The 27,150-nt window shown below is 44.3% G+C and overlaps 1 protein-coding gene across 1 annotated transcript in view; it reads right to left on the minus strand.

Annotated features, from left to right (window-relative positions):
• Positions 1–27,150, minus strand: part of ifngr2 (interferon gamma receptor 2) — a 78,702-nt gene that overhangs the window by 18,103 nt on the left and 33,449 nt on the right. The window contains exons 4-6 of the mRNA XM_060929130.1: positions 14,262–14,413; positions 13,158–13,302; positions 9,014–9,168 (exon numbers count right to left, since the gene is read on the minus strand). Of these exons, the coding sequence (XP_060785113.1) occupies positions 9,014–9,168; positions 13,158–13,302; positions 14,262–14,413 (452 nt within the window). The remainder of the gene's footprint in view (positions 1–9,013; positions 9,169–13,157; positions 13,303–14,261; positions 14,414–27,150) is intronic.

The raw sequence follows: 27,150 nt of genomic DNA on the forward strand, positions 1-27,150 counted from the left end.
TGCGCCTTTGCACACTTGAGTCTGCCGCAGTTCACACGGCCGCGCGCTCACGGAGCACATTGTGCGCACCCTTGGGACCCAGTTGTTATGGGGAACACCTGATACTGATTTGAGCGCAAATCAGCAGGCACAGATATGGAAGCTGTTTTCACAAAGGCTTTGCGAAACATTATCACGGTCACGTTTGTTTCTAGCCATTCTGTTTTGCTTTTGTGAAAAAAAAAAAAAAACACTTGGAAGATGGCTCTGGACACTTACAGTAAATGTATTTATGTACTATAGTCGACTTGCTAACTTTAGGATTGCAGTTGTCACGAACAGTTTTGCACTCAAGTCTCCATCAAGGAACAGTTAATAACTTCAACAAAACAGACTTCATGTTAAAACTATAATGAATTTCCTGGTTACACAGTTATACTTTAACTCTATAGGACACTGTTATAGAAGCGAGTTATTTATAAATCACACTATCTGTTATCACCCAGATGAGGATGGGTTCCCTTTTGAGTCTGATTCCTCTCGAGGTTTCTTCCTTGTGTGGTCTGAGGGAGTTTTTCCTTGCCACCGTTGCCTCAGGCTTGCTCATCAGGGATAAAATTAGCTCATGTTTAAAGTCTTTAATTCTCTGTAAAGCTGCTTTGCGACAATGTCTATTGTTAAAAGCACTATACAAATAAACTTGACTTACATATCACGCCTGATAATAAACACTCTTCCTGCACTTAGATCCGCTTACTGCTGTCCATCTTGTAGTATCCTGATCCCCAGATTTTTAACTCAGCCACATATAAAAAGTTGTACACCTCCATGCTCTTCCAGGTCGTCATCTGTTTGTTCGTGTAGAACGATGTCTGCAGTACCAGGTAGTTTGAGACATCAGGGAACTCAACAGATGGATAATCTTCCAAATCATAGGAAAACTCCTTTGTTAGCGTGTAAGGATCTAATCCCATTGAGTGGTTTCTATATCCACTTCTTTTGAGTTTACTTCTTGGTTTAAATAACTTGCTTGTTTGCTGTACACAAACATGGCAATAAGTTCTTGTGTTAATGGACCAGACTCCACTTTTGGATCATTCATCCCTTTTAACTGAGAATGCCCTGCATGCATGGTTTTATGTTGGCTTCTGGCACATCCATACAGTTTTAAATACAATACCTACAATTAAAAAGTTTGATTTTATTGCACTTCTTTAATTCCTGGGTTCCCATCTGTAACAGTGAACAGTGTTGCATTCTGTTAATATACTTTACAATAGATTATTAGATTCTAATAGAATAGATGAGCCAAAATACTTGGGGATCTTTTTTAATGGGCCCCCGACTCATTACAAGTATGAATTGGTGGGCCTCAAAGCAGAGAAGGTTGAGAACCCCTGCTTTATTTGATTGGTATAGGAAGATGCCCATCAAAGCTTGTACAAGAGCACGACGTTCAAAGAACACACGTTCTATTCAGAGCGTGACTGAAGGAAGAAACGTCCTATTGCCTGCTAACTGGTTGAACTTCCTTGCACTCAGCAATACAGCTGACTTGACTCGATTTCTTTCAGAGGAAATGATTGTACAAGCACCTCCACAGAAAATGGTTAGTGCTTTTGATGAAATTGCTCAGTGTTCTAATAGCACAGTGGATATAGAGGCACTGCAATCTACTCACGAAGAAGCAGACGCTTGATTTGTTTTACATGCCATATATCTAAACGGGAAAGTTGATAACGTTATATCGGCACGAGACACAGCTGTTCTACTCTTTCTTTTGGCTCACAAAGAACACATTACCTCAAAGGTCTGGCTTTGGGCTGGAACCTCCAAGAAACCAAAGTAAACACCTCTTCTAAGGGGATATCAATCTTCCTCCACGTTCAGAGTGTGCTTTGTTGCAATTCCATGCAATCACTGGAAGCGTTGCTACCTCCTACTTGTGTGGCCATTCAAAAAAAGACCATGTGGAAAATGTTCAAAGAACACTTTGAACTCCTCCTTCCTCTCAGCGAGGGAGCGCTGGGAAATGATGAACTAAAATGTGTGAAGATTTGTGTGCAAGATCTACAAGACAGAAGGAGATTCAACTGACATGGCTCGCTTTGTCCTGTTTGCTAAAGCCATGTCCCCAGACAAGCTTCCCCCAACCCAGTGGTTCCCAAAGTGGGGGGCGCAGAGCCATTGCAGGGGGGGCGCGGGGCGTGGATGGAATGAATGAATGAATCAATCAATCAATAAATTACACTGCTAGCATAACATGGAGAAGTTTTTGGCAGGGGGCGCGGGGCTCCCACGTAAACGCAAATCAGAGGATGAAGCATCGCCAAATGTGCTTCCAAAGCAAGTTCATTCCAAGGCAAAGACAAGAAAATATGACGACACATATCTTGTCTTTGGCTTCACCTGTACAATGGTGGGTAATGAGGAGAGACTGCAGTGTGTTGTCTGTCTTAGGCTACATCCACACGACAACGGCAACGAGATGTTATTTAAAAATATATCGCGTCCAAATGGGCAACAATCAGTAAAATATCAGGTCCATATGGCAACGCAACGCTTGCTGAAAACGATGCAATACACATGCCACACCTCTAGGGGCGCTGTAAGACGGTCCCTTCGGAGACACCAGAACAATAGAAGAAGTAACGACGCATGCGCATAAACTATTATGCGCGAGACTTCATATTAGCCACAAAGTCAGGAAAATCTGTTCGTAAAATTACATTATAATGACCAAATACAATGAAAAGTATTTTTCCAGTCTCACCTGTGAAAGGTAATCCCATGTGATCTCATTTGGACAGAAAACCTATTGGTACAGTTAAACGCAGCTAATCTTTATTCTCCGCTTTGACCTATTCAAAATGGCGGCGAGGATGACGTATGATTCTACGCGGAAGGCGGCGTCTTCAATGGTCCGGAATAAAGTGAATGATACATGTTGATGGAATTAATTTGTTGTTTCTCACCTGTGAAAGGTAATCCCATATGATCTCGTTTGGACGGTAAACCTGTTGGTACAGTTAAACGCAGCTGATCTTTATTCTCCGCTTTGACCTCTCCAATATGGCGGCGAGGATGACGTATGATTCTACACGGAAGGCGGCATCTTTAATGGTCCGGAATAAATTGGATTAATTTGCTCCTCTACGCCCTTTTTGAGGAATGTATTGTCGGACTTAAATCAACATCTGAAGAGGTGAGATCGCTCCTTTTTTTCCCTATTTTTGCTGGCGGGATTGCACCATTACACAATACATATTCACAGTGAAAATATTTTGTAAGCGCGTTTCATGAACCAAGTTATAGGATTTGTTGACAACTCGCATCGCAATGAGAAGATCATTGGCACTACTGGTGTTAAGAATCAGACCATTTCATAAATGAATATTTTGCTGTAGAGCTGCAGTGTTTGTACAATTGCATGTTTTTGCTTCACTATTACTGTCACTATTCTGCTTCTTGCATTACTACTGTGAACTAACACTGAACATAATAATAATAATAATAATAATAATAATAATAATAACAACAACAACAACAATATCCAAGCTCATGTTTCACTCTCACTAGTGCTCTGTAAGGCTTTTTCCTGGTGATATTCGTTACACTTCTACCCGGCGTGAAGCACTCACAGTCATGTGGTTGTGACGTCATCGTAAACAAATCCGTTCTACTCATCCAGACGACTTCACAACGGCAACGTTGCCAGATCTTTCCACTCTGGAACCCGTTCTCAAAAAGATTGCGTTTTGGGCACCCAAAACGCCGGTGCCGTGTGGACGCCAGGCCTAAACGATAAGCAATTCTATCGGAGTCACCTGAATCCGTTGCCGTGTGGACAGGGCCTTAAAGTACTAGCTTGTGACAGCTTGAAGCCGAACAAGCTAAGATGCCACTTGGAGACAAAACATCCAGAGCACAAAGACAAGCCAGTTGAGTTTTTCAGACAAAAACTCAAACTGCCGTGCTCAACAGTCCCCATTTACTAAAGCTGCATCCGTGCCGGCAAATGTTCAACTCGCCTCATATAAAAGTTGCCTACCGAGTGGCACAGTGTAAAAAGCTGCACACAATAGCGGAGGAATTAGTACTACTACTAATTAGGAATTAGTAGATCTTGCCCACAAATTTTACTGTAACAAGTCCCTCATGAAACTTGCATACCTCAGTGACATGTTTCTGAAACTCAATGAAGTGAATTTGCAGTTGCAGGGCACAAATACACACCTCCCACATCTGGCAGATAAAATCACATCATTCACCAGAAAACTTGAGATGTGCAGGGATGCAAACAGCGCACCTTTCGGCGGATGCCGCCTTTTTCACGGCTGAATCGTGCAGATCCGATTTTTTTTTTTAGGGGGGGGCGTTGGAGTGTCTGATTATAATTTCAAAGTAAATTCTGTATTAAAATGACTAAATAAGCAAATCCGTTACAGTCCATGAAACAGGAAGTATAAGGATGAGAAAAAAAGTTTAAATCGGGAAGCTGCGCACATTTGTGCAGCCTGGCGCAAATGTGCGCAGCTTCCCGATTTAAACTGTTTTCTCATCCTTATACTTCCTGTTTCATGGACTGTAACAGATTTGCTTATTTAGTAATTTTAATACAGAATTTACTTTGAAATTATAATCAGACACTCCAACGCCCCCCCCCTAAAAAAAAAAATCGGATCTGCGCGATTCAGCCGTGAAAAAGGTGGCATCCGCCGAAAGGCACGCCATTTGCATCCCTGGATGTGGCTGCAGCGAGTGAAGGTTGGAAATGTAGACTCATTTGAGAACCTGAAATATGCTTGATGACACTGCAGCCAGCAAACTAAGGGCTATTCCTCTGTCCAACAACACCATCGGCAGGCGCATTTATGACATGTCAAAGGACATAGAGGAGCAGCTTAATGACAAAGTGCGTGACAGCCACTTTTCTCTTCAGATGGATGAAGCCACTGACAGTAACAAAGACTTTATTAATTACTTACGTCAGATTCATAGATGGAGATGACATGAGGGAGGAATTGCTTTTCTGCAAAAAAGTTACTGGCAGAGCCACAGCAGAAGAACTGTTTGAAATCATTGACTCTTACTTGAAAGAGGCCAACCTGAAATGGGAGGACTGTGTGGGGATCTGCACTGACGGGGCGCAGGCTATAGCTGGGAAACGGGCAGGGCTGCAAGCGCTCAAGCGCGTCTCCCTCAACGTGCAGTGGATGCACTGCATGATACACCGCGAAGCACTGGCATCTAAACAGCTGAGTCCCGAGCTGAATGATGTAATGACTGACGTTATTGCCACCGTCAACTACATCAAAACACGACCTGTCAAAGCCCGGATTTTTTCGGCACTATGCGAGGAAATGGGCTCCGACCACACAGCTGTTCTGTTTCATAGGGAGTCCGATGGCTGTCACGTGGGAAGGTGCTGTCCAGGGTCTTTGAACTGCGAGATGAAATCCGTATCTTTTTGAAGGAAGAGGGCAATGATCTTGCCCACAAATTTTACTGTAACAAGTCCCTCATGAAACTTGCATACCTCAGTGACATGTTTCTGAAACTCAATGAAGTGAATTTGCAGTTGCAGGGCACAAATACACACCTCCCACATCTGGCAGATAAAATCACATCATTCACCAGAAAACTTGAGATGTGCAGGGATGCAAACAGCGCACCATTCGGCGGATGCCGCCTTTTTCACGGCTGAATCGTGCAGATCCGATTTTTTTTTTTGGGGGGGGGCGTTGGAGTGTCTGATTATAATTTCAAAGTAAATTCTGTATTAAAATTACTAAATAAGCAAATCTGTTACAGTCCATGAAACAGGAAGTATAAGGATGAGAAAACAGTTTAAATCGGGAAGCTGCGCACATTTGCGCCAGGCTGCACAAATGTGCGCAGCTTCCCGATTTAAACTTTTTTTCTCATCCTTATACTTCCTGTTTCATGGACTGTAACAGATTTGCTTATTTAGTAATTTTAATACAGAATTTACTTTGAAATTATAATCAGACACTCCAACGCCCCCCCCCTAAAAAAAAAAAATCGGATCTGCGCGATTCAGCCGTGAAAAAGGCGGCATCCGCCGAAAGGCACGCCATTTGCATCCCTGGATGTGGCTGCAGCGAGTGAAGGTTGGAAATGTGGACTCATTTGAGAACCTGAAATCATTCATTGAAGATAACAAACTGCAGAACACAGTGATCCCATGCATGAAAGCACACATCTCTGCCCTTCAGAACCATTTCCAGAAATGTTTCCTGATGCAGGATCCCAAAGAATATGACTGGATCCGTGACCCCTTCAGTGCAACACCACCTGCCGACTCCAGCACATCAGAGGAGGAACAGTTCATTGATGTCACCTCTGATTCAACAATGAGGCTGCAGTTTCAGTCAAAGACACTGGCTGCATTTTGGATTGGAGTGGAGAAAGATTACCCACTGCTAGGTAAGAGAGCCCTGGCCATACTTCTTCCTTTTGCCACATCCTACCTATGTGAGAGAGGTTTTTCTGCTGTGGCCTCAACCAAGACAAGATACAGATCAAAGCTGGACACTGAAAACGAACTCAGAGTGGCAATCTCAAAACTGCAACCCAGATTTGAGAAGATCTGCAGCATGAAGCAGGCCCACACCAGTCACTGAAAAGATGCGAGGATTAAAAGGTGTCATTTTGCACAACAAATCTTTAGGTTTTTGTTTTTTTTCTTCTCAGGGAGTTGGCCATGTTTTAAAGCCCATTTTTGCAGAGAGGCAATGTTTGAAAACTGCATTGATAATGTTGAATATTAAAAAAAGAAACCTGGTACACAGTTAAGGTGCTTGAAAACAGTTATACTTATAATTATATTGCAACCTGTAGTTTATGGCAGTTTACTTTTATTTGTTCAAAAAAGGTTGAGGTTTGTATTAATAAACTGCAATGGAGTCTGAAAACAAAATGTGTGTATGTGTGTCCTGTTTATCTTTTTTTCCTCTTTTTGTCGGGGGGGGGGGGGGGGGGGGGGGGGGCAAAATGTTCTTATTTACCAAAGGGGGGCCCAGCAGAGAAAGTTTGGGAACCACTGTCTCTAGTGTTTTCATTTCAAATCTAATTTTGCCCTTTAAATTTTACCCCTTGCATATTTGACAAGGTGGGCGGCACGGTGGTGTAATGGTTAGCGCTGTCGCCTCACAGCAAGAAGGTCTGGTTTCGAGCCCCGTGGCCGGCGAGGGCCTTTCTGTGCAGAGTTTGCATGTTCTCCCTGTGTCCGCGTGGGTTTCCTCCGGGTGCTCCGGTTTCCCCCACAGTCCAAAGACATGCAGGTTAGGTTAACTGGTGACTAAATTGACCGTAGGTGTGAATGTGAGTGTGAATGGTTGTCTGTGTGTCAGCCCTGCAATGACCTGGCAACTTGTCCAGGGTGTACCCCGCCTTTCGCCCGTAGTCAGCTGGGATAGGCTCCAGCTTGCCTACGACCCTGTAGAACAGGATAAAGCGGCTAGAGATAATGAGAAATGAGATATTTGACAAGGTAAAAAACAGCAAATGTAATAAATATTTAATTGTGCCTTAAATCAGCCCTAGATGCCACCAGAATGCTCCATTTGAAGTCTCCAATTTCAAAATTTTCCGGGGAGTGTGCCCCCAGACCCTCCTAGTAGCCTTACAGGCTGGGCTCCGCATCAGTGGCACTGCTCTGATTGATATATATATTTCATTTCCCCCTGGGGAAAGCCCTGATTTTTCTAGCAGTAGGTTAGGGGGTTTTCCATAAAGTTTCACATTATCATCAACTACTATTCGAAGGTAAAAAGAATAGACTAATCCATTAGCGCAAAGATCATTTTCTTTGCATTTCAATCAATGAGTTAATTTTAATGTTAGTCTCTGTTGAACGCTCTATCCTACTCTACAATTATTAGCATTTAACAAAGTGAGAAATAGGCTTGTGCAATGAAATGTCAGTTTCACCACAATGTTACCAACACATCACAAAAAAACCCTCTCACCTTAAAAGTAACGGCAGATAACAGCAGCTCTTGCTAAACGTGAAATAATACAGTCACTCGGGTCAAGTACACAGCGAGAGGATTTCTTCACAAACAGCACACATGATCATAACAGAGTGTTACTATAAGGATGATCATGTACATCTCTTAGCACTTTTTCCCTTAATGCCTTTAGTGACATTGTCACCTGTTGGTTAATAGTTCTCTCAGCAAGTTATTTCTCAACGAATGAACTCGGGAGGAAAAACCTGCCGAGGCTGAATTCTGTGTTAAACATATGGCCAGTTAAAAAAAAAAAAAAAAGTTTTAATCCAGGCAACTAAATGAATTTAGATCTGCATTTTAAAGTAAAATTGTTTAATGGATCATCAATGAATAAAAGAATTCAGGAAACAAAGAGCTTAATGTCCGTTATTCCACTAGGGAACAAACTATAGCAATCTCAGGGCCAGAAACGCAGCTACTAACAAAGTGTGTTAAGTAACTCCTCGTTACCAACCTAAACATCTGACGTAAAATTGCACTAATGTCCAGAGATCATGTGTAAACAAGCAGCCAGTTTAACAAATGCAGCAGTAAACACAGCCTGCCTAAAAGACGTCTAAGACCTTGCTGGCTAAGTGTGATTTTCCTGACACACTGAACGTCACCTTCAGAGTTAACAAGAGCGAACAGAGAGCAGTCTTAAACTCCACGAGTGACATTTACCTCAGGAGGCTGATGATAATTAAAAAGTAAAATGATATATACCCCTTTGGAACCAAACTATTTCAGTTACAGTTTATAGTCCTGTAGGATTTCATGCACCAAGACCAATGTTTCAGTTTTTCATCACAGACTTTGGTTTGATTTTTTTTTTTTGGTAAAAGTATGACATATTTGATAAATAGATCGGTCTTGTGAGAGTTCCACAAGAGCTAAGAAACACATCAGACTGATGTTGAGTGGACACAGCTCTGACTCAAAGATCATACACACTTGTTAGAAAATACCACAAACACTTTCCCAATTTTGATATGTTAAAATTAAGGTAGGCGTACCTCTTCAAAGTGCTCAGGGATGTCCAGAGGGGGCTGAAGCAGTGCTTTAATTCTTTTGTGATGTACGTAAAGAAAGTACAGGCAAACTCCCAGGACAGCCAATCCCGCTACTGTTAGCACACCTATTATGACAACACGAATGTTTCGCTCTTTGGCTAGTTGGAGAGGGGGGGAGGAAAAAAAAAAAAGTACACAAGGGTGTTGGAATTTACAGTGTGAACAGTTTACACCACCTTTATTTGTCACAGACACCGTCTCCTCCAAAAGTACTGGAACAGCAAGGCCAATTCTTTTGCTACACACTGAAGACATTTGGGCTTAAGATGAATATGAAATGGCAGTTCAGTCGTTCATCTTTCATTTCCTGATATTTACATCTACACTTACCGGCCATTTTAATAGCAGCTTGTTCTTGATTCTAAGATCCCTGTTCTTGGCTGCAGGAGTGGAACCCAATGTGGTCTTCTGCTGTTCCATGCTGAGATGCTTTTCTGCTCATCACAGTTGTAAAGAGTGATATATATTATATACGAGTTACTATATCCTTCCTGGCAGCTCGAACCAATCTGGCCATTTTCCTCTGACCTCTCTTATCAACAAGGCGTTTATTTCCACCCACAGAGCTGTCGCTCACTCAACGTTCTTTGTTTTTCACACTATTCTTTGTAAACTCTAGAGACTGTTGTGTGTGAAAACCCCAGATCATCAGCAATTTCTGAAATACTCAGACTAGTCCCTCTGGCTCAAACCTACACCCACAGCGCTACAGTGAAAGTCACAATTTTTCCCATTCTGATGTTTGAAGTGAACATTAACTGAAGCTCTTGATTTGTACCTGCATGATTTTATGCTTTGTGCTGCTGTGAAGGCATTGGCTGATTAGATGACTGCATAAAACAGCAGGTGGATGGGTGTTCTTAATAAAGTGGCCAGCAAGTGTAGATTTGTTAAAGAACTTAGAACATAGCACCTGTAGTGGCAGACCACCCAGTGTTTAGGTGAACAAAACTATTGGAATAGATGGTCTTAAAAGTAAAATATTGCTGCATGCAGTTACTGAGAGGTCCAACACTACATAGCACCACCTTTGGGTCAAACGACACCAATGCTTTGTCCGACTTCAGGACATGGTCCTCAACATGGTTTTCAAATTCTATATTGATACAATGAAGCGCTGCAGAGATGGGACCTCACACCTTTTTTTGGGGGGGCTATTTCACCATCAATGTCTGCCATATTACATTGAAGCTTTCAAAAGCAATACATGACTTTAGAGGCAGTGTCCAAAGAAATCACATGACAAAAACACCATGATTTTAGGTCAAACAGTGGAAGAGTTATGTACACTTTTTTTTTTTTAAATCTTTATAGTGCTTGTGAACATTGACGTTATTCAGTAATGTAGTGGTTTTATTGTTACCTTAACTATTTTGGTATGGCTGGACTTCGGTTTAATCTTTAAGTGCAGTTCAAACAACCTTTAGTGTATCTCTATGTTTTCTTATGCCTACAAAAGTTAACACACTAATAAATCTGTTTGCATGCTATGGACAAACAGTTTTGAATATCAAAAGTCCATCTTCATACCATCTGAGCCAAAATTGGTAAGAAATGGACACTGAAAAGTTTTAAAAGGTTTTCACAAAATTCCAACTTGTTCATAAAATCCAAAGGCAGCCATAAAAGTTTTACATCAGCTGACCTTGGAAAGTTCCAAGGAATCAGGTAAAACAAGAATCATAATGCTAACCAAACAGTTAAAAGTAATGGGGGGGGGGGGGGGGGGACGACACTTTTTTGCTCATTACAATGCCACCTAGAGTTCAAATGAGAAGAAACTTAAGAGCATACCTTAAGACCTCATTCTCAAAAATGTAGCTGTAAAGTTTGGTGTGAAAATGTCAAAGCATTGCTGAGATAAAGCCCAATGCTGTTTTGTATAATTTGCAGAAATTTAGAAATGGTGACTGGAAAAATTTTGCACTGACATGACGCCGCATCATGTCACAAATCAGATGACACCAGAATTATGAATTTATTCCAAATGGTTGCAGAGTAAATAGCCAAAAAAAGAAAAAAGGTTTTCATGTTTTAGCATCCCTCTACTAGTCAAAAGACATGAAAGTACTGTATTCTCAAGTTTCATGTCTATCCATCAAGCCATTTTCGAGATACGGCTTCATTTCCTGTTTGGTGGCTTTGTGGCCAAATTAATTTGCATGTTACAGGCGAATGCTTCTGAATATCACAAAACCTTCTGATAACTTTTGTGGGCATTAGTCTGAGCAACATTTGGCAACGACTAAAGAAAGATTGTGAAAACTTTTTAAAAGCTTTTCAATAAACTCAAAATAGCAGAAAATCTTATCTGGAGGAAAATGAAAAAGAAGTCTGTTCCTACAACAAACAGGTCAAAAGTGACAAGAAAAAAATTGACCTTGAAATTTGACCCAATGGTGGTATTAAATGCATAAAGGGGCAAAGCCCAAAACTAGTGAAATGACTCTTGGCCCTATATGCCAGATTTCACAACCATACGGTTCCAGGAACTGCCATAGGATGCAAGCAAGCAAGCAACCAAGCAAGCAAGAAAAAAAGAACGAACGAAAGAAAGAACGAAAGAAAGAACGAACGAGACCCCAGAACCTTCAGTGCTTGACCCCTAATTAAAGTAATTAACACATTTTTTTCGTGGTCCAAATCCTGCGCTCTGATTGGCTGGCGAGCGGGTCCGTATCCTATGGTACGGACCCCAGTTATGGACCCTGGTTACGGACCTCTGGCAACTCGCTCGTTCACAACAACAAAAAACATAGTAGCATTTTTTGTCAACATTTATCTTTTTTTTTTTATAAGATTTATTTATAAGATTATCAAAAATCTTATACATTTTTGCCAGCATTTCTCAGGAGAATAGCATTAATTGTACATCATGGATAGCGATAACAACAGTCTTCACAGCAAAAGCGAGTTTTACTACCCGGAGGAAGAAGAAATAAAAGAAAAACATTTCAGGAGAAAGCTAAAAACCTGTAATTTGCTAACGCCGAGCAAAAACATGGCTGAATCCTGAATGGCTCCTATTTGTATAAATAGGGGACTACATAGGCAGCAAAATGTAGTTTCTTTCCTGCCATGGAAGTGCACTTGTATACCGAGGAGGAAGCAATTTGCATTACAGCCGTGAATGAGGATTCAAAATGGCAGCTCGCCTCAGCTCGGTTTCCCCTTTCGGGCGCTCTCGTTTTCTGTTAGAATTTGGTAAAGAAAAAAAATATATATTATTTACCAGCTTAAGGTCGGTCCGTATGGTGAAATACCATGACCTCGGCCTTGAATACTGACCTCGGCCCAGAGGGCCTCGCTCAGTACTTTCAAGACCTCGGTCACAGTATTTCATGATACGGACCTCCCAGCTGGCAAATAACACACACACACACACACACACACACACACACACACACATATATATATGGAGGTGAAATACATGGTCAGTTGGGTTAAGGTCCGGTGATTGACTTGGCCAGACATTTGGAGCTATTAATAGCTTAAACAATCAATCAATCTAATAGGGCACACCTGGGCAACAAGAAACCCCTGCTGGTCACATGACTGATATGCCAATATTTCTGTTCACTTGGAAAATGAGTGGGTTCAAGCAAAAGGTGTCATGTTCTAACTTGTTTAACACATTTGGATATAAATATCAGGAAATTAAAGCTTAAATTCTGATTCATCATCTCATTCATCTTTTGATCTCAAACCCAAATCTCTTCAGAGTATAGCAAAAACAAAAGCACTGGCCTTGTTGTTCCAATATTTTTCAGAGGAGGTTCCACATTACAGTACAATGAACTTGTTAGGAATTTGGGTTCAGAGTGTAGGCCATGATACAGCACACTTGCATTAAGGGCTTTGCTCAAGGGCCCAACAGTAACAGCTTGATTGTATTTGGGGCTTGAACATCTGAGCTTCTGAACAGTAACCATTTGTATTTTATTAAATTAATGCACATGCTGAATATTTAAGTTAAATATGAATATTTTAAGTTTTGGTCTTAAATTACACAAAAGTGCTGAGCTTGTAGCAGTTATCACAGAACAATAAAAGCTAAAGAATAACATAAAATCCGAGGACAACTCACATGTTTCAGGGATCACTTCACATATTTCAGGGCTGGGCTTTCCATGGGGTTTGTAGAAAACCAAATACTCGACCTGGAAGCAGTATTCCTCTCCTGAATCAAGGTCTTCAATGATGTGGGTGGAATCCATAGGGAGTTCCTGGAGCTGTGAAAATTATTACATGGTTGTTGAGTTTTGTAATGAAAGACATTTAATGGCAATGATATTTTCCTCAGCAGCTTAATTTTTTTTTTACATATGACATTTAGCATTTAATTGACACCAGTACTGTAGAATTCTCAAATTTGATTGGTCAGAATTAACTGGGGGTGGCACAGTGGTGTAGTGGTTAGCGCTGTCGCCTCACAGCAAGAAGGTCCAGGTTCGAGCCCTGTGGCCGGCGAGGGCCTTTCTGTGCGGAGTTTGCATGTTCTCCCCGTGTCTGCGTGGGTTTCCTCCGGGTGCTCCGGTTTCCCCCACAGTCCAAAGACATGCAGGTTAGGTTAACTGGTGACTCTAAATTGACCGTAGGTGTGAATGTGAGTGTGAATGGTTGTCTGTGTCTATGTGTCAGCCCTGTGATGACCTGGTGACTTGTCCAGGGTGTACCCTGCCTTTCGCCCGTCGTCAGCTGGGATAGGCTCCAGCTTGCCTGCGACCCTGTAGAACAGGATAAAGCGGCTAGAGATAATGAGATGAGATGAGAATTAACTGGTTGATTAATTTTCTATAACAGCAGCTGAGGCAGGATTTATAACTAAGATAAATCACAGGTTTATATTAATGTTCTCATTAGAATACATTATCAGATAAAAAGTATGAAATGAAACAAAAACATTGCAATTGATGTGGTATTTAAAAAAATAAAAAAAAAATACTTCAATATGGGCCTGGAGTTGAAGAGGAACTCCACTTTTCCACAATTATTTTTCTGCAGCAACACAAGTGTTTTATTCTAAATTAATTAATTTAATCTGTTATGCCCAATTTCTAACCTGACTTTTCCCCTAGTCACCTTCATGGTCATCTTTGAATCAATTAACTAACAATAAATATATTCTTCACTTCATAGTTCGAAGGAGTGAATGCTTCCAGGGTACGGATGTACTTCTCTTCCAACAGACCTCATCATTGGTGTGGTTTCTTTTCCAGTACAGAAGTTGGAGGGAGAGGTGTCCACCTTTCTTCTCCCTCAGACTCTGGTCCCTGTGTTTCACCCGTAGGCGCACCATGTCGGTCTCCACCTTGACCTCGAGTATAGGAGCACATGTGTGAACTGTGGGACAGACAGAGTCAGTAGTGAGGTTTCCTTTGGTCTGTGTTTATGCAAATGAAAAGGAGAAAAACTGAATCACGTCATACGTTGGGTAGTGTCAAACAGATGGCAGAATGAAGAAAACATTTAGCCAGCTTACATCATTTGCTTCTTAATAAAGCATATAAAGTGGCGCTATGTATTTCACGTAAAATCACTTACATCTTTCAATATACACTATATGGCCAAAAGTTTGTGGACACCTGACCATCACACCCATATATAGTTCTTTTATAAAAAAGGTACTTTTGCCACAAAGACAGAAGCACAAAATTGCATACAGAATGTCTGTTTGTTGCAGCATTACAATTTCTCTTCACTCAAACCTGTTCCAGCATGACAATGCCCCTGTGTACTTATGAAGCGAGCTCCATAAAGACACAGTTTGCCACGTTTGGAGGAGAGGAATTCGAGCGCCCTGCACAAAGCCCTGACTGAACTGAACCCCACTGAACACCTTTGGGGAAAATCTAGTGGAAAGCCTTCCCAGAAGAGTGGAAGGTAATGCACGAGCAGGGGAATAATTATGGAATGGATTGTTCAACAGGTACATGCAGGTCTGATGGTCAGGTGTCCAAAAACTTTTGAACATCTAGTGTACAAGGATGAGTCAAATGAAAACTTTTTTTTTTAAATTAATATACACTACCGTTCAAAAGTTTGGGGTCACTTTGAAATTTCCTTATTTTTGAAAGAAAAGCACTGTTCTTTTCAATGAAGATCACTTTAAACTAATCAGAAATCCACTCTATACATTGCTAATGTGGTAAATGACTATTCTAGCTGCAAATGTCTGGTTTTTGGTGCAATATCTCCATAGGTGTATAGAGGCCCATTTCCAGCAACTATCACTCCAGTGTTCTAATGGTACAATGTGTTTGCTCATTGCCTCAGAAGGCTAATGGATGATTAGAAAACCCTTGTACAATCATGTTAGCACAGCTGAAAACAGTTTAGCTCTTTAGAGAAGCTATAAAACTGACCTTCCTTTGAGCAGATTGAGTTTCTGGAGCATCGCATTTGTGGGGTCGATTAAATGCTCAAAATGGCCAGAAAAATGTCTTGACTATATTTTCTATTCATTTTACAACTTATGGTGGTAAATAAAAGTGTGACTTTTCATGGAAAACACAAAATTATCTGGGTGACCCCAAACTTTTGAACGGTAGTGTATCAGGGGTGATAGTGGAAAAAATTCCTAAGCCTGAACTTTTTTCCCTGCCCGGGAGGTGAGCAGCGTGAGGGTGCTATGTACTGTATGCGACACACTTAACACATAACTTGTTGGCCCCTAGGCCCAGATATACTGCATGTCTGTGTATAACCCTGATCATCGTTATTGCCACGTGGGGTTCAGGGGTCTGTTCCCCTGGGAGAATTATTTTTTTAATTAGTCCCTTAAATGATAGATTGTGGTGAATTTTGTCGAAATAAATGGACAACATTCAGACATGAGATGAACAAACCCATTATAAGCCTATATTACAGTAGCATCTTCGTGCAGAGCACCAGAGCTCCCGGGACTGGCAGGCCTGTTCAGTAATCCATCCCTGCTTTAACTCGTCACATACCTGCCGACTTACTGCCTGTACAGCATATGAGACTACAGAGACTACAGCCACACCGAGAAAGGTCAGCAGGTGGCAATTACAATACTCCAACGCAAACTAGGAACTGATCAGTAGCCTAACCACTGACTAAATTATGTGAACAAGGACACATTCATTTCTTTAAAAAATATAATAGCAAAATATGAACCATTTATTTTAAATACTTTTTGAAACAGTTACAGTGCAACAAAACCATATATAATACTACAATCCTAAATTTGTTTATTCAAAACAATTTGCTATTAAGATAAAACTATTTAACGGAAAACTAAAAAATATAGCTTACTTCAGAAAAATTACCATTCAGTTCCATTAACAATGGCAATAATTTAAAGTGCTTCAAGAAGCCCAGATTTCTTTCCCCTCATTACTGCACAGCTGTCCAGTAGAATACTGGTGACGTGTCTCCGCTCCAGCCCATATGACTGCAGGGCATCTTTCAGTTCCTGCATCAATGCTGGGGCATTTGCTATGTTTACTCTTTTGCTGGCAAGGTGCTGCGTTTTTACACTGCCTGCATCCTCGTCATAAAATCGGACCAGAATATTAAGAATTTTATCCATCCTTTTGTCCGTGGCCTCATCGATATTGAGTGAAAACATGGCATTCTTTAGCTTGTTGGACAGATTTTTCTTAAACTCTGGTGAGATGCTGTGTGTAATAAGATAGCTTGCATGCTGCCTTGAGACGGACGGATGCGTGAGGGCGGGTTTATCCTCCGCTAATTTCTGACACAAAGTGATGAGTGGATGAGCGATAGTAAACGACAGGTCAAACTCAGCAATGAAGGAGCACAAGCAAATTTTTAAATCAGCCACGCGATCCGTCATTGAGGGTCGGATATCTGCAGGGCTGTTGCCCCCGGCAAACGTAAGGTGTGTTGGGTTGCTCGGATAGCTGCTGATGACGAGGGTCTAATTCGTGCCGTGACGGCACTTTTTTCCCACTAGTTCCATATCATGCGAATTCCCTTTACTGTCTATCTGCGCATCTCAGAATGACACAGGACAATGGGCGAACTAGATTTTTTTTTTTCCCCAGCCACGGTACGCCGGAAATCCGGCGCGGCGCCGGAACGCTATCACCCCTGAGTGTATACAGTGGGGCAAAAAAGTATTTAGTCAGTCACCAATTGTGCAAGTTCTCCCACTTAAAAAGATGAGAGAGGCCTGTAATTTTCATCATAGGTATACCTCAACTATGAGAGACAGAATGGGGGGAAAGAAACCAGGAAATCACATTGTAGGATTTTTAATGAATTAATTGGTAAATTCCTCGGTTAAATAAGTATTTGGTCACCTACAAACAAGCAAGATTTCTGGCTCTCACAGACCTGTAACAACTTCTTTAAGAGGCTCCTCTGTCCTCCACTCATTACCTGTATTAATGGCACCTGTTTGAACTCGTTATCAGTATAAAAGACACCTGTCCACAACCTCAAACAGTCACACTCCAAACTCCACTATGGCCAAGACCAAAGAGCTGTCAAAGGACACCAGAAACAAAATTGTAGACCTGCACCAGGCTGGGAAGACTGAATTTGCAATAGGTAAGCAGCTTGGTGTGAAGAAATCAACTGTGGGAGCAATTATTAGAAAATGGAAAACATACAAGACCACTGATAATCTCCCTCGATCTGGGGCTCCACGCAAGATCTCACCCCGTGGGGTCAAAATGATCACAAGAACGGTGAGCAAAAATCCCAGAACCACACGGGGGGACCTAGTGAATGACCTGCAGAGAGCTGGGACCAAAGTAACAAAGGCTACCATCAGTAACACACTACGCCGCCAGGGACTCAAATCCTGCAGTGCCAGACGTGTCCCCCTGCTTAAGCCAGTACATGTCCAGACCCGTCTGAAGTTTGCTAGAGAGCATTTGGATGATCTAGAAGAAGATTGGGAGAATGTCATATGGTCAGAGGAAACCAAAATAGAACTTTTTGGTAAAAACTCAACTTGTCGTGTTTGGAGGAGAAAGAATGCTGAGTTATAACACCATACCTACTGTGAAGCATGGGGGTGGAAACATCATGCTTTGGGGCTGTTTTTCTGCAAAGGGACCAGGACGACTGATCCGTGTAAAGGAAAGAATGAATGGGGCCATGTATCGTGAGATTTTGAGTGAAAACCTCCTTCCATCAGCAAGGGCATTGAAGATGAAACGTGACTGGGTCTTTCAGCATGACAATGATCCCAAACACACCGCCCGGGCAACGAAGGAGTGGCTTCGTAAGAAGCATTTCAAGGTCCTGGAGTGGCCTAGCCAGTCTCCAGATCTCAACCCCATAGAAAATCTTTGGAGGGAGTTGAAAGTCCGTGTTGCCCAGCGACAGCCCCAAAACATCACTGTTCTAGAGGAGATCTGCATGGAGGAATGGGCCAAAATACCAGCAACAGTGCGTGAAAACCTTGTGAAGACTTACAGAAAACATTTGACCTCTGTCATTGCCAACAAAGGGTATATAACAAAGTATTGAGATGAACTTTTGTTATTGACCAAATACTTATTTTCCACCATAATTTGCAAATAAATTCTTTAAAAATCAGACAATATGATTTTCTGGATTTTTTTTCTCATTTTGTCTCTCATAGTTGAGGTGTACCCATGATGAAAATTACAGGCCTCTCTCATCTTTTTAAGTGGGAGAACTTGCACAATTAGTGACTGACTAAATACTTTTTTGCCCCACTGTATTTGGGGGACTTCCAGTTATGGCATGGAGAATTAGGCAGCACGACATCAGAGCTCCTGATAGTCAAGTCCTAAAAGTAGATAAAGAGAACCCAGTTAAACAAATGAGACAAAAATATTATACTTGGTAATTTATTTATTGAGGGAAATGATCCAATATTACATATCTGTGAGTGGCAAAAGTGTGTTAGCAGTTCATTAGAAGGTGAAATTAGAGTCAGGTGTTTGTCATCTCACTAACTGAAAATCAGGTGTGACTGGGCACCCTGTTTTATTTAAAGAACAGGGATCTATCAAAGTCTGATCTTCACAACACGTTTGTGGATGTGTAACATGGCACAAACAAAGGAGATTACCGAGGACCTCAGAAAAAGCGTTGTTGATGCGCATCAGGCTGGAAGAGGTTGCAAAACCATCTCTAAAGGAGTTTGGACTCCACCAATCCACAGTCAGACAGATTATGTACAAATGGAGGAACTTCAAGACCATTGTTACCCTCCCCAGGAGTGGTTGACCAACAAAGATCACTCCAAGAGCAAGGCGTGTAATAGTCGGCGAGGTCACAAAGGACCCCAGCGTAACTTCTAAGCAACTGAAGGCCTCTCTCACATTGGCTAATGTTACTGTTCATGAGTCCACCATCAGAAAAACACTGAACAACGGTGTGCATGGCAGGGTTGCAAGGAGAAAGCCACTGCTCTCCAAAAAGAACATTGCTGCTCGTCTGCAGTTTGCTAAAGATCACATGAACAAGCCAGAAGACTATTGGAAAAATGTTTTGTGGACGGATGAGACCAAAATAGAACTTTTTGGTTTAAATGAGAAGCGTTATGTTTGGAGAAATGCTGGAATGCAGTGTTTTCCTAAGAACCTTATCCCATCTGTGAAACACGGTGGTGGTAGTATCATGGTTTGGGCCTGTTTTGCTGCATCTGGGCCAGGACAGCTTGCCATCATTGATGGAACAATGAATTCTGAATTATACCAGCAAATTCTAAAGGAAAATGTCAGGACATCTGTCCATGAACTGAATCTCAAGAGAAGGTGGGTCATGCAGCAAGACAACGACCCTAAGCACACAAGTCGTTCTACCAAAGAATGGTTTATGTATTGGAATGGCCAAGTCAAAGTCCTGACCTTAATCCGATCAAAATGTTGTGGAAGGACCTGAAGCGAACAGTTCATGTGAGGAAACCCACCAACATCCCATAGTTGAAGCTGGTGTATACAGAGGAATGGGCTAAAATTCCTCTAAGCCGGTGTGCAGGACCGATCAACAGTTACCGGAATAGATTTTTCATAAACACGATAGGCATAGAATAGAAAAATGTAGGATAGGAATAACTAATTTTTCCAATCACAGTATAATTTACCTCACCACCCATCTAAATAGGAGAAATAAAAATATGCTATGTAACTTAAATGCGGGGATGCTGAATAACCAGAAAATACAGGAGGAAGTTAAGATATTAAATGCTGTATAGAAGAAAACAAAGACAACCCAAGAGATGCTACCATAATATGGGATACACTTAAGGCCAATTTATGCTGACAACCCAGTCCTCGCAGATAGTGTCGCAGACAGTGTCTGCGTAGCCCCCCCACCTTCGCAGACGCCCTGCGCGCACCTCCCAAAAATTGTGACCACCGCAGACAGCCTCGCAGACAGCGTCGCAGACAAGAGGGCTCTGATTGGTCCACTCTACATCCGCTGTACACACACTTCCGCTTCCCTACTTTCCCGGTCTGGTTTGTTTTCACGACCGCCATTTTTAAAAACACGAGCGAAGATGGAGCAGCACGAAGAGCGGTTGATCGAGGAAGTGAGGAAGTACGTACATCTATACGACTCCAGTTCTAGTCATTATAAGTAACCGGAGGATAAACACTCCACTAACCACACCCACCAACTACTCCTAGCGATTTCGCGACTTCACGCCCCTTTGCGTTGTGGCGGTGAATAACATCGCGCAAGCCTATTACTCCCTGCTCAACGATAAATTACAACTGTCTGCGAAAAGCTATCTGCGAAAGCCTTGTCGCAAGAGCATGCAGAGGCCTTTAAAGTTGTTCTGAGAGGGAAGTTAATAGCAAGGGCAGCTTACCAAAAAAAAAAAGATCAGAGAAGATTATAAAAAGGCAAGAAAAGCATGAAATGAGAGAATTCCTTGGACTTGCCAGCTACTGGAGAAGAACAAAATAGAAAATTAAATGTCCAACATCACTGAAAAGAAACTAGATGGTGCAATTAACAGATTAAAATCAGGCCAGGTTTATACCATTCACTCTGAATTCCCAAGAAAATGGTATAAAAGGTTTAGGGAAGAATTAACTCTTATTTTTGAATTTTTTCAATCCAACACTGACAGAAGGTAAAATACCCCCTCATGGAAAGAGCCTAAAATTTCAGCTATTCCAAAGGAAGTGGAAAATTAAGAATACTGTGAATCCTACGGACCCATTTCAATCCTAAATGTAGATAAGATTTTTTTCTTCAATAATTTCTAAAAGATTTGAATATTTTATGATTGATTTGATTGATGAGGACCATTCAGGTTTTATAAAAGGTAGACAGACTCAAGATAAAATGTTAGGCGCATCCTACACATAATCGATCAAATTCAAAGACAGGGACTGACAGCAGTATTAGTGAGCCTCAATGCATTGACTGTGTTAATTGGAGATTTTTGTATCAGGCGCTGGGGAAATTAGGGATTCAGAAACAGTCCATACAATGTAATTGTGGCAGCGGGGGCGTGGTCAAGCGCCGGTCTGTGACAGGAGGGCAGAGTCAGGGAAGGTAAGTGGCAGAATCACTACACCTGACATCAATTAACCCGTGTTTGTGTGTGTCTTCCCAGTGACCGCGCCCTACTTAAGGATGGAGAACAAGAGCAGAGGAGCTCATCCCCGAACTAGATGCTGGTTGTGTGTGTGTGTGTGTGTGTGTGTGTGTTCGAGCGAAAGATTGTTCACTGAAAAGTGTGGCAATAAAGCCCTATTGCGAACCTGATCTCTGTCCTGCCGTCCTCTGTGCTCCACCCACGCTTAGTGAATCGTTACAGTGGTGCTGAAACCCGGGATAATATTGGCGCGCAGCAGCCGATCAGCCCCATGGAGTCCTCCCCATTCGCCGACCTGGTCCACGCCCTCGCCACGGCCCAGCAAAGCCAGCACCAGGCACTAGTCACCCTCCGAAAGGAACAAGAACAGCGCTTCGAGGCCCTGGTGCTGGCCCAGCAAGAAGATCGGGAGGCGTTCCGGCACCTCCTCGCATCGGCGGGGTCCACCAGCGCTCCCACCGCGGGCCCGTCCCCCCCTCACCCTAACCAAGATGGGTCCGCAGGACGACCCCGAGGCATTTATCGCGCTCTTCGAGCAAGTCACGGAGGCCTCGGGGTGGCCGATGGAGCAGCGCGCGGTGCGCCTCCTCCCCCTGCTAACGTGAGAGGCGCAGCTGGCCGCGCTACAGCTCCCCGCCAACTGGCCTACGCGGACCTCCGCCGGGCCGTCCTCCAGCGTGTGGGGCGCACACCGGAGCAGCAGCGCCAGCGCTTCCGCGCTTTGAGGAAGTCGGCCGGCCGTTCGCGTTTGGCCAGCAACTCCGGGACGCCTGCTGGCGGTGGTTGAGGGCCGACAACCGCGACGCCGAGGGGATCATCGACCAGGTGGTGCTGGAGCAATTCATCGCTCGCTTGCCAGCAGGAACCGCGGAGTGGGTCCAGTGCCACCACCTGGCGTCGCTGGATCAGGCAGTCAAGCTGGCGGAGGACCATTTGGCGGCTGTTCCGGCGGCAGAACAGCAGACAGCCTCTTCTCTTTCTCTCTCTCTCCCTCCTCCTGTGTCCCGTCCACGCCCCATTCCCCCAGCCAGAGGCGGGGGCCAGCACCACCCCAGCCGGCCCACCGCACCCGCGGTGCCCTTCCGTTTCTCCCTTCTGTGTCTGTCTCTCCCCGCATCAGGTGAGTGAGCCCCAGAACACCGGTGCAGAGAGGAAGCCTGGGCCGGTTTGCTGGCACTGCAGGGAGCCGGGCCACCTTCAACGGCAGTGCACGGCGATGGAGGTGGGCGCGGTGGTTCGCATCCCCGACGCACCAGAGGCCGCCCTCGATCGGGCCGGAGCGTATCGCATACCTGTGAGTATTCAAGGGGATACATATCAGGCATTGGTGAATTCCGGTTGTAATCAAACCTCAATTCACCAAAGCCTGGTGCAAAACGAGGCATTGGGGGGAGCACAGGGGGTGAAGGTGTGTGTGCACGGGGACGTTCACAGCTACCCGTTGGTGTCAGTCCACATTTTTTTCCGAGGGAAAAAATGCATAGTAAAGGCAGCGGTTAATCCTCGCCTCACCCACTCAATAATTTTGGGGACTGATTGGCCGGGATTCGGGGAGTTGATGAGCCGTTTAACGGAGAGTGGGTCTTGCCATATGTCAGCAGGTGGAGGTCCTGGTGTCGCCTTGGCGGGAGCAGCTGTCACAGAGCCGTCTACGTCATCTCCGCGTCAGAGTGAGGAGCCACCGGCTCCTCCTCTCTCTCTCTCTCTCGGATTTCCCGTTAGAACAGTCGCGAGACGAGACTCTGCAGCATGCGTTTGACCAAGTGAGAGCAATCGATGGTCAAACACTCCCACCGAATGCCACCCCATCCTTCCCCTATTTTTCTATTATGAAAGATAGATTATACCGAGTGACGCAGGACACTCAGACGAAAGAGCAAGTCACGCAGCTTTTAATTCCCAAGAGCCGCCGGGAATTGGTATTCCAGGCGGCTCACTTTAATCCCATGGCTGGACACTTAGGGCAGGATAAGACACTAGCCCGAATAATGGCCCGATTCTATTGGCCGGGGATTCGCGGTGATGTTCATAGTTGGTGCACGGTGTGCCGCGAATGCCAGTTAGTAAATCCAGCGGCCATTCCAAAAGTGCCTTTACACCCTCTACCATTAATCGAGACCCCGTTCGAAAGAATTGGGATGGATCTCGTCGGGCCATTAGATCGGTCAGCACGAGAGTACCGTTTTATATTAGTTCTGGTGGACTATGCAACGCGATACCCGGAAGCAGTGCCCCTGCGCAATATCTCAGCACGCAGTATTGCGGAGGCGCTCTTCCGCGTTATCTCCCGAGTTGGAATCCCAAAAGAGATTCTGACTGATCAAGGCACCACGTTTATGTCACGGACACTGCGCAAACTGTATGGGTTATTGGGGATTAAGCCGATCCGCACCAGCGTGCATCACCCACAAACGGACGGTTTAGTGGAACGGTTCAATCGCACCCTCAAGAATAGAATAAAAAAATTCGTAAGTGAGGACGCACGTAATTGGGATAAGTGGCTCGAGCCCTTGTTGTTTTCAGTGCGAGAGGTCCCCCAAGCCTCCACGGGGTTCTCCCCATTCGAATTATTATATGGGTGTAAGCCGCGCAGCATTCTAGACGTGCTGCGGGAAAATTGGGAGGAGGGACCTTCCCAAAGTAAAAACGAAATTCAATACGTTATGGACCTGCACGCAAAACTCCACACGCTCACCCACCTAACTCAGGAGAATTTGTGGCAGGCCCAAGAACGGCAAGCCCGCCTGTACAACAAGGGTACGCGCCTTAGGGAGTTCGCACCGGGAGATAAGGTACTCGTATTGTTGCCCACATCGAGCTCCAAATTGATCGCCAAGTGGCAAGGACCCTTTGAGGTCACACGGCGAGTCGGGGACGTCGACTACGAGGTGAGGTGAACAGACAGGGGTGGGGCGCTACAGATTTACCACCTCAATCTGCTTAAACTCTGGAATGAGGAAGTCCCCGTGGCGTTGGTGTCGGTGGTTCCGGAGAAGGCAGAGCTGGGGCCGGAGGTTCAAAAAGGGGCATTGGCATCACGTACCTCTCTGGTCCCCTGTGGAGACCACCTCTCCCCGACCCAACTCACGGAGGTCGCCCAGTTGCAGACCGAGTTTTCGGACGTGTTCTCGCCCCTGCCTGGTCGCACCGACCTCATAGAGCACCACATTGAGACGCCCCCAGGGGTGGTAGTGCGTAGCCGCCCTTACAGGCTACCCGAACACACACACACAAAAAAAAAGGTGGTTCGGGAAGAACTCGAGGCCATGCTTGAAATGGGCATCGTCGAGGAGTCCCACAGTGACTGGAGCAGCCTGGTGGTCTTGGTACCCAAGGCCGACGGGTCAGTCCGGTTCTGTGTGGACTATAGAAAAAAAGTCAACGCAGTGTCTAAATTCGACACGTACCCAATGCCTCGTATTGATGGGTTGCTCGATCGACTCGGCACTGCTCGCTTTTATTCGACACTGGATTTGACGAAGAGATATTGGCAGATCCCCTTGACTCCACTATCCCGAGAAAAAACGGCCTTTTCCACACCGTTTGGTTTACACCAACTCGTCACACTTCCGTTTGGGCTGTTTGGAGTGCCTGCTACGTTTCAGCGGCTGATGAACAGGGTCCTCCGCCCCCACGCCACCTATGCGGCCGCCTATCTCGACGACACGACATCATCGTCTATAGTAATGACTGGCCGAGGCACCTTGAACATCTGAGGGCCGTCCTTAGGTCGCTGAGGCAAGCGGGTCTCAGAGCCAACCCAAAGAAGTGTGCGATTGGGCGGGTGGAAGTATGGTATCTGGGCTTCCACTTGGGCAACGGGCAGGTGCGTCCCCAAATTAACAAGACCGCAGCAATTGCGGCCTGCCCAAGGCCCAAGACCAAAAAGGGGGTGAGACAGTTCCTGGGGCTGGCTGGCTATTATCGTAGGTTTATACCTAATTATTCGGACGTCACGAGCCCACTGACTGATCTCACTAAAAAGGGGGCACCAGATCCGGTCCAGTGGACGGAGCAATGCCAGCGGGCTTTTTCTGAGGTAAAGGCTGCACTGTGTGGGGGGCCACTTTTATACTCCCCTGACTTTTCTCTCCCCTTTGTGTTACAGACCGATGCGTCGGACAGAGGGCTGGGGGCGGTTTTGTCCCAGGAAGTGGAGGACCGCCCCGTCCTGTACATCAGTAGGAAGCTGTCAGTGCGTGAGGGGCGCTACAGCACCATAGAAAAAGAGTGTCTGGCGATCAAGTGGACGGTCCTCGCCCTCCGTTACTACCTGCTAGGGCGCCCTTTCACCCTCTGTTCGGACCACGCGCCCCTCCAGTGGCTCCACCACATGAAAGATGCCAACGCGCGGATCACCCGTTGGTATCTGGCACTCCAACCCTTCAATTTCAAGGTGGTCCACAGGCCAGGGGCGCAGATGGTCGTGGCGGACTTCCTTTCCCATCGGGGGAGGGGGGGGGGCAGCTGCAGGCCGGACAGCCGCCCGGCCTGAGTCGGGCGGTGGGGGTATGTGGTAGCGGGGGCGTAGTCGAGCGCCGGTCTGTGACAGGAGGACGAAGTGGCAGAATCACTACACCTGACATCAATTAACCTGTGTTTGTGTATCTTCCCAGTGACCACACCCTACTTAAGGAGGGAGAGCGAGAGCAGAGGAGCTCATCCCCGAACTAGATGCTGTGTGTGTGTGTGTGTGTGTGTCTCTCTGTTTGAGCGAAAGATTGTTCACTGAAAAGAGTGGCAATAAAGCCCTATTGCGAATCTGATCTCTGTCCTGCCGTCCTCTGTGCTCCACCCACGCTTAGTGAATCGTTACAGTAATGAAGGCCTCTACCAAGAACCTACAGCGAAGATAAAAATTAATGGGCACTTAACTGATAGATTTGTCTTACAATGAGGGACTCGTCAAGGATGCTGCCTTAGCCCCATCCTGTTCGCAACATTTAGGATCATTCCATGTGAAATCATCAGATTTTCCAAAATTTTCCCGGGTCACCGACTCGGATTCTCATGATTTTTTTTTAAATGCAAATACCCACATATGTCTGATGAACACGTGCAAAATATTTCTGCTTAATTCCAAGTAGTTTTTAAGATATAATTTTTTTTAATAAGGGTACCCACAATCCTATTTTACACTCGCGAACGCATTTTGAGCTTTTTTTTCCATTTTTAAAAGGCATTATCTCAGCTAAAAATGCAGATATAAAGCTCAAATTTGGAATACACCCTATTTGGGCACCCCAGATACAGTAGTACATTTCAAAAATGGGATACAGAGCTAATTTTTCATTCTGTAGCATCACAAAAATGGCAGTTTGTCCATTCTCGCAAAAAATTACAAAATTTCAAAGAGCTGTACTAAAGAAGGGATTCAATGGATAATCTTCATATTGCAGAATACACATATCTGGGGTACTAGTTACTGTACATGTGTGTAAAACATTGTGGTCATAACTTGAAGGGTTTTTGAATTATTGACTCTTGAAAATCGAACATGATCGTAGAATGTCAAAAATAGGCCTCCAGTCTCTATGATTTGACCATGTGG

The sequence above is a fragment of the Neoarius graeffei genome, chromosome 9, assembly GCF_027579695.1.
Source record: "Neoarius graeffei isolate fNeoGra1 chromosome 9, fNeoGra1.pri, whole genome shotgun sequence".
Taxonomy (NCBI): domain Eukaryota; kingdom Metazoa; phylum Chordata; class Actinopteri; order Siluriformes; family Ariidae; genus Neoarius; species Neoarius graeffei.